The sequence below is a fragment of the Nicotiana attenuata genome, unplaced genomic scaffold (assembly GCF_001879085.1).
Source record: "Nicotiana attenuata strain UT unplaced genomic scaffold, NIATTr2, whole genome shotgun sequence".
NCBI lineage: Eukaryota > Viridiplantae > Streptophyta > Magnoliopsida > Solanales > Solanaceae > Nicotiana > Nicotiana attenuata.
Window position 1 is genome coordinate 790,090 of NW_017670391.1, and position 16,224 is coordinate 806,313.

A 16,224-nucleotide genomic window follows, 5' to 3' on the forward strand; every position below is an offset into this window, starting at 1 on the left:
GATTTTGGTTTAAAAAATTATAGTTATATGATTTTTGTGTGAAAAGACAAAGTTATATGACTTTAGTGAAAAAAAAAAGTTATAGTTATATGATTTTTGTGTGAGAAAAAAAAGTTATATGACTTTAGTGAAAAAAAGTCATAGTTATATGACTTTTGTGTGAGAAAACAAAGTTATATGACTTTAGTGAAAACAAGCCATAGTTATATGACCATTTGTGAAATTAACCCTTTGAAATTAAGGCTTGATGTAAAAGTTGTTCAAACATTTAAGTTTCTTCATAAAAAAAATTGACCAATTATTGGACTTTTTTTTTAATCTCCTTATTGTGTATCTATTGATGTGCTTAATAGAAGCAAAACGCAACGTGGTTCCCATTTCTGTTCTTATGATTTTTTTTAGAATAACAAATCTGAATAATTCCCAGATATGTGATTAGCGTTAGTTTGTGATTAGTGTGATTTTTCCTTTTGATATTAATGTTTATTTTCTACAGGTTCTTATTGCGATTAGTGTTGATATGTTGCCTTCTACCAGCAAAAAGCATTCTTGTGGAACAAATTTACCTCCTGATATGCTTGGCAACCTTCCTGATAATGTAATTTATGATATTCTTGTGTGTTTGCCTTTACGAGATGCTGTGAGGACAAGCATCTTATCGAAGAAATGGAAATATAAATGGTGCAGGATTCCAGAGTTGACGCTTGATGAAAAGCTTTGGGAAACTAAAAACTTTTTACCATCGTTTACAATTTACGCTTACATTACAAGGATTATCCGCCATATTTTGACCCTTCGTTCAGGACCAATTACCAAGTTTACCCTCGACATTATTCCTTATATTGAGTCTGAAAGATGGCCTAATATTGACAACTTGATATATTTCCTCTCTGAGAATGGCATACAAAAATTTGTTCTTAAACTTCCAATCAGGCGTAGCCGGTTGGAGCAAAGAAGGGGTAACCCATATGAGTTGCCTTCTTCGTTTTTCACATGTCAGCAGTTGAGGCATTTGACTCTCCATAATTCTTTGATACTTCCTCCACCGGAATTCAAAGGATTTGATAGGTTACTTTTCCTGGAATTACGTGATGTTTCAATTTCTTCCAAGTTACTTGAAAGTTTAATCTCACATTGCTCGTTGCTCAAGCAGTTGGTGCTGCAGATCATAGATGATTTAAGTGACATTATTGAAATTAATGCTCCCATGCTGAGATCATTCCACTTCACAGGCAGTATAAAATCTATCCGTTCCCTCTTCTGGCAGAACTTTCAGTTGAGTATAGTGATGCACGTTATTCGGGGGCAGAAAGTTGGGATTTTGTGGAGTTTTTCAAGTCTTTTTCTGCTCCCGAGCATCTCCTCTTGAATGTCGCGGTAAATGTTGCCTCCTGACTTCATTGTAATGCGTTTTCAATCTTCCAGGCTTCATGTCATCCTGATTTATCTTATTTTTTTCGTAGTTATTTGCTGATGCAGCAGGTGGTGTACCAACAAGGCTTCCCTTTAATATTAATTGTGTCAAACATCTCTGCATATCTTTTGTTGATCTTTTTGACTTGGACGTGGTTTCATGCGCTCTTTGCTTAATAAGAAGCTTCCCATATTTACAATATATGGAAATTGAGGTTCTCCCTTTCCTGTCTTATGTTGTGGCTTTTTTCTTTTTTTCAAACTATCATTAAGTTGAACTTTGAGCTTTGGTTAATTTTTCTTAGGTGCCTTATGAAGAGGATTATGATGATATGCCTGCTCTAGAATGTCTTGAAGTCGAACATTTCTCAGATGTGACGTTTAATCACCTCCAGGAAGTTAAGCTAATACTGCCTACTGGCCATATCCCTGAGTTGCAGCTTATGAAGCTTCTGTTAGCCAAGTCCCCGCTGTTGAGAAGATTGCTAATCGAGTCTTATCTAGATAAAGAAGATGCAGAATCTAGAATATTCGGTGAGCTAGCAGATTATCAGCATGCATCACCTGAAGTAGAAGTTTCCTATCAACGTCGTAAGCATCCATATTACCTTCCATCCTCTCGCTACTTCACTCAAACCATGATCTTTGGATAAAATGTTTTGGATGTTGAAATTAAGGTTGAAAAGAATGTTATATGCAGTAGTATAACACTATAATGCTGTGTTTTGCCTAATAATAGTCTAAACTTAATCAAGTCAGGAATTTTGCAGTCCCACCACATTTTGTTGGAAACCAGTTCCTAGCAAACAAAGGTGGAACACATTTTGTTAGGTTTATTTCGGATAATATATGTACTAAGTTGGCTGAACTTTGGTAACCAAAATGCCCTAAGTGGCATCTCTATGACACGTAATATGACTGGTTCATAGTAGTACTAATATTAGTATTCCAGTTTCTCAAAAAACATCAGTTTGGGGATGTTAGTGAATGTGGATGGTTTTGTAATTAAAATGCTAAGTGCTTTTACATTACATGCCTGTGGTTGTTTGTTTCAAACATTAAGGTTTGGTTGTTGGTTGCGGCGTGTTAATTTTCTTCTCATTAAGCCTTTTCTCAAGTATTTCATGTCTGTATGATAGAGCCATGGAGATTTGTTGCTATTAATTGTTCCCTAGCAGTGATATGGACCTTCTTTTGTTGTTATTTTATTTTTTTTGTTGGGTGGGGTGGGGGGTTAGGGATATTTCCCACCTAGTGTCCGGTACCCTAATTGAAGCCCGAGTATATCCGGATTCGCACCGCGAAGGGTCCCATTTGTGGGGAAGCGTTCCCTACCAAGAATTGTTATGTACCCAGGGCTCGAATTCGAGACCTTTGGTTAAGGGAAAGACCAGCCCCATCCGCGATACCACATGGTCTTTCGTTGTTATTCGCTATGCTATTATTAGTATTATTTATTTAATCTCATTTTCCTTATTGAGTTTAAGTCTGTCTTTCATGCCATAATGTGTTGTTGCTGTCTTCTTTCTATAGTGTGCCATCATTGGAGATAATTAACATGGCTAATTAAACTAAAATTTTGGATTATACCAGACATCATGAGTTCTCAAATTCATCTGGATGATGAAAAACAATATATTGGATCAAGTACCGTCAAGGTAAATGGGGCAAATTGTCAAAAGACTGATGAAAAAAATTCTGAGCAAATATTATATAACGATTTCTTATTAATATTTGATTGTATCGTGTCGGGATCAATTCTCCTCACCAACAGCCTTCTCAGTTAGAGCTCGTCGCATCATAACAATTCTCTTAAAATAAATATACTCCTACGCGTGTGAATAGGCATTGGATGGTTGGTTTTCGTAAAGCTCAAACTCATTTATTACTGCATTGTAAATCTAAAGAGCATTTACCATTAATAAACTCAATTTATTTGAATCTTTTCGGTTTGCCAAAATCACATTCGTGTGAATTCGAACATAAATTTTTTGGGTTTTTAAATAAAATTTATATATTTAAAAATTATATAAAAATCTCTATAAGTCATAATAACAATTCAAAATATTTAAAAATTATTTGTAAAAAATATGATCAAAGCAAATTTTATTTGACTCCTTAAATAGTAGTAATATGTTCATTTTTTCCCGAGACGGGGGAGAGTATGACGCTTTTGACGCTAATGACCATAATTATTTGGTGCAAAAGTTTTTCACTTTTTTCAGTATCTCTAGTGAAGACTATGTGGGCGTTTGGACATAAGAATTGTAAAATTCCAAAAAAAAAAAAAAAAAAGTAAAAAAACTTTTTCAAGTGAAAATGGTATTTGAAAATTAGAGTTGTGTTTGGATATAAATATAATTTTGGGTTGTTTTTGAAGTTTTGTGAGTGATCTGAGTGAAAATTTTGAAAAATAGCTTTTTGGAGTTCTTCAAATTTCAAAAAATTTCAAAATGAATAATCAAATGAAAATTGAAAATTTTATGGCCAAACATAGATTTCGAAAAAAAAATTAAAAAAAATTCTTATGTCCAAACGGGCTTAAATGAGCATTTGCGAAGTATCGGCGATAACACAGTGATCACACAAGTTGCAGGCATTGTGGACGATAATGTTAGCATTATTTAATCTTTGTACTGTTATAATTTGACATTATAATTTGGTAAGACTTTGTTTACAAACCAAACGACTCTAATTGATTACAATTTTATAAGGATAAAGATAATAACCCCAAAACAATAATTATTTTATCCCCTATATAGTTGAATTTGCTATTTCAGTATAAGTGATCCAGAGTATAATGTGATACTCCATTATTTTTATACCACACCACCAGATAACAATCACAAAATTAGTAAAATAACTAAATAACAAAAATGCCCTCCTGCAAAACTCTTCTCCCAAAATTCTTAAGAAAATTAAGGTTAAAATTAAAATTAAAAGATTATTCAAATTTATTTAGTTTAAACGCAAACACATATCTTATGCTATATACCTTATATCTCTTTTGTACTGATTTATTCAACTATGTTTCTCCGTTAATTTGGTAGTCAGTGCATAAGCTTTTTGTTAGATTCACCTTTATCGTCAATTCCTATCCAAATTCAACATGCATACTAGTTACTGCATTTCATGAAATCATATGGAAATTGATTCATTCACTCAAACTGCAGCAAAAATTAAAGTGTTAAAAGTGGGTAGCCAACTAAACAATATACTCCCTCCTGTGATGACCCGCCACGTCATCATGCCACATAGGCGCCATTTGGCATATATTAATGCCATGTGGAAGCTTAAATAAGAGGAAGGCTAACATTTGTGAGAAGATTCTAGAGAAGTATGGACATTTCCTTAGGAAGAACCTAGATCCTTATGGATTTGTTAGGAAAGTCCTTGCAATCTTCTAGGCTTGTAGAGAATTCTAGAGAGAGCCCTTATCTTGTAAATATTAAGGACTTGTGTAATAATTATTATTTACACACTAGCCCCTAGGAGACTAGTATATAAAGGGGGGCATTCATTTGTAATTCATCAAGCAAACAATTCAAGTTCTCTCTAAAACAAAGCTTCCTTTAGCAGTTCTCTTGTGTTCTTTCTACCATTCTCTTAGCGATCTTGAGTGTAGTAAGGCTGACTTGGCATAGCAAGAACGTGAGCAAGCTGTGCAAGATCGTGAGCGAGTTGTCAAGTGCCACACGTGTACTTAGTTAAGAACTAAAGACGTGACAACGTGGTATCAGAGCGAAGGTTTCAACTAAGGGAATGGCGAACGACGGAGAAATTAACGCTGCCAACGCCCAAGCCAACGTCATCCAGGATGCTGCTGGCAAGAGCGGCCGTAGCAAAAAGAGGAATGCCACCAACAAGAGCCAGGAGGTGCCACCTGAGGTTGTGTCAAACGAAGGGCTTACATCCCAAGAACCATCCGCCACTGAGGCGAGCGAGGATGAAGTGGAGGTCCTTCTAGAGGACGTTTCGCTCGGTAAAAAGTGGGTGATAAAGATGAACGCGGGATGGACGTCGTGGAGATCTTTGGCCAACGCTTGGGGAAGGTGAAAGGCACCTTTAGCGTTCTTGAGGGGCACACTCTTGAAGAGATTGAGAGTATCCAAAATGACTTGGAGGGACGTACACAGACTGGGATGGAACTAAGGCAAACCATCACTGCCTTAGAGTGCAGACTCATGGAGGATTTGAGTATTATCGGTGCTATGAAGGCAAAGATAGAGTCACTCGAGGAGCATGTCAATGCTGGCGTGACTGAGGCAACCAGCAATGTTGTGGTGACGAGGGAGGCCAAGATCGAGGCACCCAAACCCCTGGTGTTCAAAGGTGTTCGTGATGCACAAGAAGTGGAAAAATTCCTTTGGCACTTGGAGAACTACTTCAGGCACGACAAAGTGAGGGACGACGAGGCCAAGATCAACACTGCGGTATTGTACCTCTCATAGACTGCCATGCTTTGGTGGAGAAGGAAGATGGCCGACGTGGATAAAGGTCTATGTACTATTAGCACATGGGATCAGTTCAAAACCGAGTTCAAGCGACAGTTCTTTCCCAACAATGTCTTGTACGAGGCAAGGTGCAAGCTTAGGGAATTGAAGCAAACAGGGAGCATACGTAACTATGTCAAGGAGTTCATTTCCCTTATGCTTCAAATCCCCAACCTGACCAATGATGACTTATTGTTCCACTTCATGGACGGGTTGCAAAATTGGGCTAAGCAAGAGTTGCAACGCCGACAAGTCACTGATATAGACCAAGCAATAGTGGAGGCCGAATCATTGATGGATTTCAGGCATGACAAGCACGACAAAGGAAATGGCAAAGAGTCAAAGGTTAATAATGTCAAAGGCGGGGGAGATTGTGGCAAAGGCAAGGAGATACATTAAAAATAGTCCAAGACTCAAGATTCCAAAAAGTCGAGTGCTCGTCAGGGCCACGCCGAGAAGAAGTCAAAGGCCGAGAAGAAGGGATGCCACATATGCGGAGGGCTGCACGGCTTCAGGAATTGTCCCGACCTAAAGAGCCTCAGTGCCATAGTCCATGAACGAAAGGAGCAACCGCAAGGAGAGAGTTCGGGAACCGCACAGTTGGGTATGATCGGATTATGTGGTGCTATCACAAAGCAAGCTATCCAACCTACCGATAATGGCAATCAGTACGTGGATCTCACCATCAACAACAAGCCCGCTCGTGCAATGGTGGATACTGGAGCAACTCATAATTTCGTGACTGAGGCTGCCACAAAGAGACTAGAATTGAAGCTTGCTCCAACCAACTCTCGCATCAAGACCGTGAATACCGAGGTACAAAATGCTCGTGGGGTAGCTAATGGAGTTGGTGTCAAATTGGGAACTTGGAAAGGTATGACAAACTTTACTGTAACCGCTATGGATATCTTTGACATCATACTGGGGCAAGAGTTCTTTAGACATTGTCATACTTTGATCGACCCCTACCTCCAATGTCTCTTGGTTATGGAGCGAGAAAGAGCTTGCATGGTACCTACGATGACTATGCCACACGGACAGATTCAAGCACAACTCTCAGCTATGCAGGTTGTCAAGGGGATCAAGAAGGGGGAGCCAACATTCGTGGCAACCATTGCAAGTCTAGAGGAAGACAAGAGTTTTTAAGAGACACTACCGCCTTGCATAGAGAAGTTGCTTGAGGAAAACAAAGTTGTCATGCCCGAGGAGTTGCCTAAGCACTTGCCGCCTAGGCGGGAGGTGGATCACAAGATTGAATTGGATCCAGGGGCTAAGCCACCCGCATTCGCCCCATATCGTATGGCACCGCCCGAGCTGGAGGAGCTCAGGAAACTACAGAAAAAGCTGCTAGATACTGGTCACATTCGCCCATCAAAGGCACCTTTTGGCGCACCAGTATTGTTTCAGAAGAAAAAGGATGGATCGCTGCGTGTGTGCATAGACTACAAAGCACTTAATAAGATCACAGTGAAGAATAAGTACCCGATCCCGCTCATTGCTGACTTGTTCGATAGACTTGGGAAAGCCAAGTACTTTACCAAGGTGGATCTTCGAAAGGGCTACTACCAGGTTCGTATTGCGGAAGGGGATGAGCCAAAGACAGCATGCGTGACGAGATATGGAGCCTTTGAGTGGTTGGTGATGACTTTCGGCTTAACCAATGCACCGGCCATATTTTGCACCCTTATGAACAAGATCTTCTATCCCTACCTTGATCAGTTTGTGGTAGTCTACCTAGACGACATAGTCATCTACAGCAACACCTTGGAGGAGCACATGGAGCACTTAAGAAAGGTTTACCAAGTCTTGGGGGAGAACGAGCTATACATTAAGAGGGAGAAGTGCGAGTTTGCATAATCAAAGGTGCACTTCTTGGGCCATGTAGCAATGGCGAGCTATGCATGGACGAGGCTAAGGTACGTGCTATCCAGGAGTGTGAGGCACCTACAAAGCTAACAGAATTAAGATCCTTCCTTGGCCTTGTTAACTATTATCGTCTGTTCATCAGTGGCTACTCAGCAAAGGCCGCACCATTGACTGAGCTGCTGAAGCACACGGACAGATCCAAGCACAACTCTCAGCTATGCAGGTTGTCAAGGGGATCAAGAAGGGGGAGCCAACATTCGTGGCAACCATTGCAAGTTTAGAGGAAGACAAAACTTTTTAAGAGACACTACCGCCTTGCATAGAGAAGTTGCTTGAGGAAAACAAAGTTGTCATGCCCGAGGAGTTGCCTAAGCACTTGCCGCCTAGGCGAGAGGTGGATCACAAGATTGAATTGGATCCAGGGGCTAAGCCACCCGCATTCGCCCCATATTGTATGGCACCGCCTGAGCTGGAGGAGCTCAGGAAACTACTGAAAGAGCTGCTAGATACTGGTCATATTCGTCCATCAAAGGCACCTTTTGGCGCACCAGTATTGTTCCAGAAGAAGAAGGATGGATCGCTGCATGTGTGCATAGACTACAAAGCACTTAATAAGATCACAGTGAAGAATAAGTACCCGATCCCGCTCATTGCTGACTTGTTCGATAGACTTGGGCAAGCCAAGTACTTTACCAAGGTGGAACTTCAAAAGGGCTACTACCAGGTTCGCATTGCGGAAGGGGATGAGCCAAAGACAGCATGCGTGACGAGATATGGAGCCTTTGAGTGGTTGGTGATGCCTTTCGGCTTAACCAATGCACCGACCACATTTTGCACCCTTATGAACAGGATCTTCCATCCCTACCTTGATCAGTTTGTGGTAGTCTACCTAGACGACATAGTCATCTACAACAACACCTTGGAGGAGCACATGGAGCACTTAATAAAGGTTTTCCAAGTCTTGGGGGAGAATGAGCTATACATCAAGAGGGAGAAGTGCGAGTTTGCATAATAAAAGGTACACTTCTTGGGCCATGTCATTAGCAATGGCGAGATACACATGGACGAGGCTAAGGTACGTGCTATCCAGGAGTGGGAGGCACCTATAAAGCTAACGGAGTTGAGATCCTTCCTTGGCCTTGTTAACTACCGTCGTGCCCCCTTTTTCTCACGAAATCGGGTTTGATGACATTTGGAGGGACAACTCATTCCTTTTAGGAACTGGGTTTGCAATTGAAGAGTCGCCATCTAATGATTAGGGTGCATTAGGATACCAAAAGAGTTTGATTTGAATGACCAGAGATAGGGTAAGGGCTTGAAATTATTCCAAGGGGAAGGTGTTAGGCACCCCTCAGAATCCAGTAGTGTGGTTCCCAGCCAGACAATTATTGTGAATTGAGGTGCAATTAGCATATAGGCAGATAAGGCTCAAGTAAGAGGGGATTTCAACACATAAGGGTTTAAGAGTATGCAAAGCTTGAAAGGACCATTAGAAAGGCTAATTTTTAATAAAGAGTTAAAATGCTAAAGAAAAGAAATAAAGAATAAAGGGAGGGGGGTCCTAGGTTTATTAATAATATGGATCACCCCACACAATGTCCGGTAATCACTCCTCAATGAGGGGCTACACGTGACATTACCGCGTGGTCATCATATCCATATCTACACATCCCACCCCGTTAAGGTATTTAAAGCGCGGATTGGTATCGATTACCTATTGCATGCTATTACCCGTCCCACTCCTATCAGTCCCAGAGGCACTTAGGACTACTAATCCTAGAAAGGGAAGGATATTAGGCTTATTTGAAGTTTCAAAGGTAAAAACTCTAAGGCGACATACAAAAACACATATTGCATATTTTGGGGAAACACATAGAAACAAACAAAGGCTCACACATACCTCCTTAAACAAAGAAAGCATATAATTAGCATGACTTGCACGTACTGTTCAGGTCTGATTAAAAATACCAAAGACGAGGGAAGTTAATTGTTGAGGCAGCTTAGTTTATTACATAACTCAGATAAGAAGTCCGAATCAGGCCTGCCTGTTGGTTGTAGCAATTAACAAAGCGGATTTAGTTTTACAATCATTTTCCTAAGGCTTGCCTAAGTGTTTAGACGGAATCTTATAGGCATGATATCTACTGATTTTAGAAGGTGGTGAGATAGTAAAGCTCGAAGTGAATTGCTTAAAGTCCTATATGACTACTTGTTAAAATTGCTAAGTGAGGGACCTAGATTATTAAAAGAGATGCAGAATGCACAAGAATTAAAAATGGTTGCAGGTTCTGCTGGTTATAGCCTCTTTTATTACGGATCTTATATCTAACATTGACTGTGAAAACGAATCAGAATTGTTCGAGGATCCCTATAGGCATGATTTCTATGCATTACTGATTTTTAGACGTGGTATCTAATTGCAAAAACCTTGTAGACATGACATCTAAATGCAGAATCTTGTGTTAAACCTTATAGACATGGTATCTAAATGCAGAAACTCGTGTTAAACCTTATAGACATGGTATCTAAATGCAGTTTGAATTATGCAGAATTAAAATATTCCTATAGGCATGGCTTCTAGGTGAAGTTTGAATATGCAGAAATTAAAAACACCCTATAGGCATGATTTCTAGGTGAAGTTTGAATATGCAGAAATTAAGAACACCCTATAGGCATGATCTCTACCCTTGCATGCATAGTTTCCCACCCTTTTCACCAGCCAGCCCCGAATGTTTATTACAACTTATTACAAACTAGAATAATAAATTACATCAGAAAAGTACAAAGAAAAACACAATCAGAGGAAGCCTGATTCTTGACTTCCTCTCTGAGTTATGAGATAAACCAACTCAAAGTCCATTGATCCAAAGCCTTTCTCCAATTTGAGTGTGTTAGAGTTCCCTAAGAGCCTCAATGGGACTCCGGGCAGTGCTCACACCCAAATTGTATCACCAGAATAGGGACAAGTGCAGTATGGAAGTGCCAGCCCTCAAGTGTCCAAGTTCAGAGGGAGCTCAATGGGTCCCAAGGCAAGGCTCACAAGAGGGGGGAAGAACTTATGTCTAAGAGATAGTGCAAGTGAAGAAACAGAGCTTTAAGAACTAAGGAAGTAAAGAAGAGGGAAAGAGGTGCTGGGAAACAGTTACAGAGTGAAGGATTTCACACAAAGGGGTTCAGGGATTGGGAACTGCAAAGAGCCTATGTACTTAGGCATTAGTTAATTCTAGGCATGCACAACAATAGGGAGTGCTGTTATGCTTACAAAATCAACCAGAATACACAATATATAATGGTAACATAGAGGTTATGATCCCAAGGGAATCAAGTTTGAGTCATAGACAGCAATACTTAATACTGTCATGCCTCAAACAAACCATTAGTATCAAACACATTGGGGTAGGGGTTTAGGATGCATAATAGATTCAGAACAGGCAGAAGGGAATTACAACATGCTTAGAATAAAGTACTGAATCAAACACAAGCAGTAGGCAGATAAGAAAACAAAGTATTAAGTAGACATATTGTTGTGATGCTGAAATCTTAATCAAGACATACCAGTTCAAAGAAGCAAAAATGCAATAAAAGCAGGTAGCCGGACTTTGAAGACAGGCCACAGTACAAGTATCAAGAGAGAATATTTCTAAGTATGAGTGTGAGTTTAGAAATTGAGAGGGCTCACGTGTCCTTGTGTTAATGAAAGAGCAGGGTATTTATAGTTTGAAAACAGGTGGAAAATAAGGCAAAAATCATAGTTCAGCAGTAATTATGGAACTATGTGTCAATTAAAATCAAATCAGTATAAGACTTCCTTTAATTAAGGAGTTACCATTAAACGGTAATGGGCAGAAGGCATTTAAGGAAAGAAATCAAGTAGAACACCATGTATAGAATAGACAATTAGGGGTAAGTGCATAGAGTTTTAAATAAGGGAAGAATCTTTGAAAAACTCGGTTAACCAAATAAGGTAAGAAAACAAAGTAAAGTTGCAGAATGTGGAGACAATCGAAAACCAGTACATAGCAAATCAAGGAGTCAAGGATTTCAAAATCATTGACTTAAGGAGAGTAACATGGGTTCCCATAATAAACCAAGTTAAAGACAAGAGAATCGAAAGTCTAAAGGGAAGTTTTTAAATCAATCCAAGAAACAGGGAATCAATAAACAAGGAAAGAATCAATTACACGAGTGCAATCAGAAGTACACAAGGAGGTGTGAAATCAGTCCAGAATTGAAGGTCATTTTAGAGGGAAATTTAGCATATAAAAGAGTGCATAAACATTAAGCATGCGAGGCTGAACTCATGCCAAAGAGAAACATCATGCAATAGCAAGCACAGAGTCAGTAGCTAGTGAACACGGTAGTCACATAAGTCGATAATAGAAAAAATGAGGGAGTATCAAATAGAATGCAAAGGGGTCAAGTGAAAAGACCTTATAGAAAAGTTTAGTAGGAAGTCAAAATCACATGAAGAAACAAAAGATTTCGAAATTCAGTCGAGCACAGATGAAGCAACTCGAATAGGTCTAAAGCAAATTAGGGTCTTGAAACCAATCGAATTCAGAGCATGACGAACAAGTAAATCACATAGCAAGTAATCTCAGAACTCGAATAAACCCCAAATTTTAGGGTTTTCACCATCAGTCGAGTATAGAGATGAAAGACAAGTAAATCAAACAGAATACTAACAAAATAAATTCAGAAAATCTCAAAAAGGAACTAAGACCTTTAACATGCACATTCCAGCAGAAGAACAACATAAAGACACACGTTAAAAATCAGAGAAAGCTTCGAAATAACTTAACAAAACCCTAAATCGGAAAAGAAAAAGGTTCTGAAGGTAAAGTTTTGAAAGAAACCTTGAAAAAAATGTTCAGAAGCTTAGAGTAAACATAGATCTACAAGAATTGGAAGAACCTCAAAGGTTAGGGTTTCAGAAGAAACCCAGATGGTGAGAAAGGCTTGGAAAAACATCGGTCTAAGCAGGAGAAGTCAAGAATCAGGCTTGAATGGCCATGGCTGGCGGAGCAAAGTCGGAGATGACCGGAAATAGCCATAGAACTGGAAATGACCAAGTCTGGGCCAAGTTTCATCAAGTCTGGCCTTGAAACTATGATAATCGAGCGTGTAGGAGTCATAGGAGGTAGATACAGGCCTTCAATGGCTTTGAAGTCATGGATTTGTGAGATTTTCAGGTGGTAGTTGAGGGCGGCGGCTAGGGTTTGAGAGGGGATTGAGAGAGAAGGGGGTTTGAAGGCGGCTGCGGATGAGAAATGACTAGGGTTCGGGGTAATTAGGAATTAAAAAGGAATGGTTTAATGGTGGCCGTTGATCATTTTGATCAACGGCCTAGATTGAATGGGAATCCGGGCGGGTAGTTTAAAAAGGGTCGTGGGTCGGGTAGGCCTAGGATTTGGGGTGGGTGATTGGGTTTTAAAAATGGGGTTCAAAATCAGGCTCAAATAAGGCTAAAATTGAAATAAACGGGGCTAACATTTAAACAACCATTTTTCGTTTATTTGTTTTACAAAAAATAGTAGAATAATTTCTGAAAATAAATTAAAGGTACTCAAATGATTAATAATACATAATTATCAAATTAGAAAATAGTGGAGTCAATTTTATAATTATAAACACAATTAAACCTTAAAAGAGGCTAATATTATAATTATATGCAATTTAGCTTTTAATATACTAAACAAATTTGTGAAAATGTGCAAAAAATTATGTCATCTATATTTTAGTATAAATATGAGAGTCCAATAAATAAATCACCAAAATGATAATTTTGGGAGTAATTATTGGGCTTTTTCTAGATAAAATGTGGCAATAAATTGATTTAAAAATCTTTTAAAAATTAAGAAAAAATAATAAAACATTTGGACATACCTATATATGCATACATATGCTATTTTGAAAGTATTTTGCATATTAAAATATATAGGGAAAAATTGGGTATCAACAGCTGCCCCTATTTACCCGGGAAGAATGAAAGAGTTGTCGGGTAAAGATACGATGGCCAATTTTGACCGAGCGAAACAGTTTGAAGAAACTTAGACCGTGCCCTGGCTTCTGAGCTGCCTACATATCCCTAGTCTTACAGGAATCAGGCCATATGTAGTTCAGGATCTGTCGGCGGTAGGGATGTTCATAATTTGGTAAATACCAAATTCCCATACTGAAACCGAAAATTTTGGTATTTGGTATACGGTATTTTGGTATTTGGTATGGTATTTGGTTTAAGTTTTAAAAAAATTTGGTATTAGGTATGGTATTTGGTATTTAAAATAAAATACCGAAATACCGATACCGTACCGAAATATATATTATACTACACAAAGCACATATTATTAATTATAATATAAATATAAAAGATCTATAATTTAACTTTCCTTTATTTTCTAAGTTCATCAATTAACTCTAAACAAGTAACAAGACATTTCTAATGATCAAATATTCTTTTGTGTACAATTTTCTCTATTTGGTTCGATATTTGCTAGTTTTGGACAAAATTTTTGTCAACAAACATTTTCAGTTTTGTATTTTTGAGTACTTTAATTAAGAATATTAGAGTCTATGGCTATATGCACTAGTTAGTATTCAAACCGAATAAACCGAAGTTATCGAACCGAATAAACCAAAACCGAAAGGAGAAAAACCGAACCATATCGAATTTAATTAGGTACGGTATTGGTATAGGATTTTAAGAAACCAAATACCGAAAATACCGAACCGAAATGTCTAAATACCGTACCGTACCGACCAACTAACACCCCTAGTCGGCGGAATATGCCGACGGAGATTTTCCAAGAACGGACGCAATATTCAGGACGGGGCAAATGGTTAAGGTCTGATAAAGCTGCGTGAACTAGAGCGGGATCGCTCCTGCCGAGATGGCCGTTGCTCGCCGGTTTACCTGCAAATGAGCAATACGAGCATATATGGTGCGTAAATTTAAACATGATGCAAATTCCCGTCGGACCATGAATGTTGTCTATGGACGGTTAGGATGCGTCCTTAGACCATGATGTCCTGGGCCATGAAGCGTATAATAATAAAGGATTCGCAGGCCATGAAATGATGCTCTCGGGCTATGAGAATGATACCTCCGAACCATGATGCCTTTGAATAATGATATGCAAAAGATTAAAGGGATCCTTAGGTCATGGCATGGTGTTCTCGGGCTATGCAAATGGTGCCTCTGAACAATGACGCCTTTGGATAGTTTGGCGATCTTTCAGCCCATGAAATGCAGTATTTGGCGATCTTTCAGCCCATGAGATGCAATAGGTGGCGATCTTTCAGCCATGCAACTGTAAATTAAGTGGAGATCTTTCAGCCATGTAGAATGTAAGTGAGGCGGCGATTTTTCAGCCATGCAAGTGTAAATGAGGCGGCGATCTTTCAGCCATGCAGAATGTAAATGAGGCGGCGATCTTTCAGTCATGCAAGTGCAAATGAGGTGGCGATCTTTCAGCCCATGAGATACAAATGAGGTGGCGATCTTTCAACCATGCAGAATGTAAATGAGGCGGCGATCTTTCAGCCATGCAAGTGCAAATGAGGTGGCGATCTTTCAGCCATGCAAGTGTAAATGAAGTGGCGATCTTTCAGCCCATGAGATGCAAAATGCAGATGGAGACAGTGTTTAGTCTCGGAAGGCAGAATGGTAGCCTTATGCAATGCAGAAAATGCAGATGGAGATAGTGTTTAGTCTTGGAAGGCAGAATAGTAGCCTTATGCAATGCAGAAAAATGCAGATGGAGACAGTGTCTAGTCTCGGAAGGCAGAATAGTAGCCTTATGCAATGCAAAAAATGCAGATGGAGACAGTGTTTAGTCCCGGAAGGCAGAATAGTAGCCTTATGCAATGCAGAAAATGCAGATAAAACGGCAAATGGTAATAGAGTTTCTTAGCTGATAACAGGTTGCGATATTGTGACTGCTGGGGACATTGCGGTATAGAGAATATCACCGGCGTGCGTGGATAGCAAATGTTGGTAAGTGCAACAATTCTTAGGGTTGTATTCCTGAATAACGTTTGTCTCGTGAGTGTATAGTATGTCAGATGCTTTCGCAATCCAAGTGTCTGCATCCAAAGAAAAATCGTGAGTTTTGTAGAGGGGGGACGCTCATCCCCGCTGGCTCTGCTTGACCTGTTCGGCTTTGATCCGGTGATACAGTATGTATCCTTGGGGGTAGCGTTGCTGAACAGGGCGATAAACATGTATGAATTTGTAAAAATATGACATAAGTATATATTTAAGAAACAACTTTTAGATGAACCGACGATTATGACATGGCTCAAGACATTACGACCTCTCTTGCTACGGAATTTTGAGGGTCCTCCTCAAAATTCTGCCCCAGTTTAACGGGTTGATGCTTCTGACGGCTGCTTGCGATGATTTGCTGAAATTACTTCGGAATTTTGAGGGTCTTCCTCAAAATTCTGCCCC

At 39.4% G+C, this 16,224-nt stretch overlaps 1 protein-coding gene across 1 annotated transcript; it reads left to right on the forward strand.

Annotated features, from left to right (window-relative positions):
• The first annotated feature begins 1,208 nt into the window (after positions 1-1,208).
• On the forward strand, positions 1,209-2,351 carry LOC109238768. Its single transcript, XM_019405246.1, has 3 exons — positions 1,209-1,377; positions 1,464-1,628; positions 1,719-2,351. Exons 2-3 carry the CDS (start codon positions 1,617-1,619, stop codon positions 2,064-2,066), a joined length of 360 nt encoding a protein of 119 aa, XP_019260791.1. The 5' UTR covers positions 1,209-1,377; positions 1,464-1,616; the 3' UTR covers positions 2,067-2,351.
• The last annotated feature ends 13,873 nt before the right edge of the window (positions 2,352-16,224 follow it).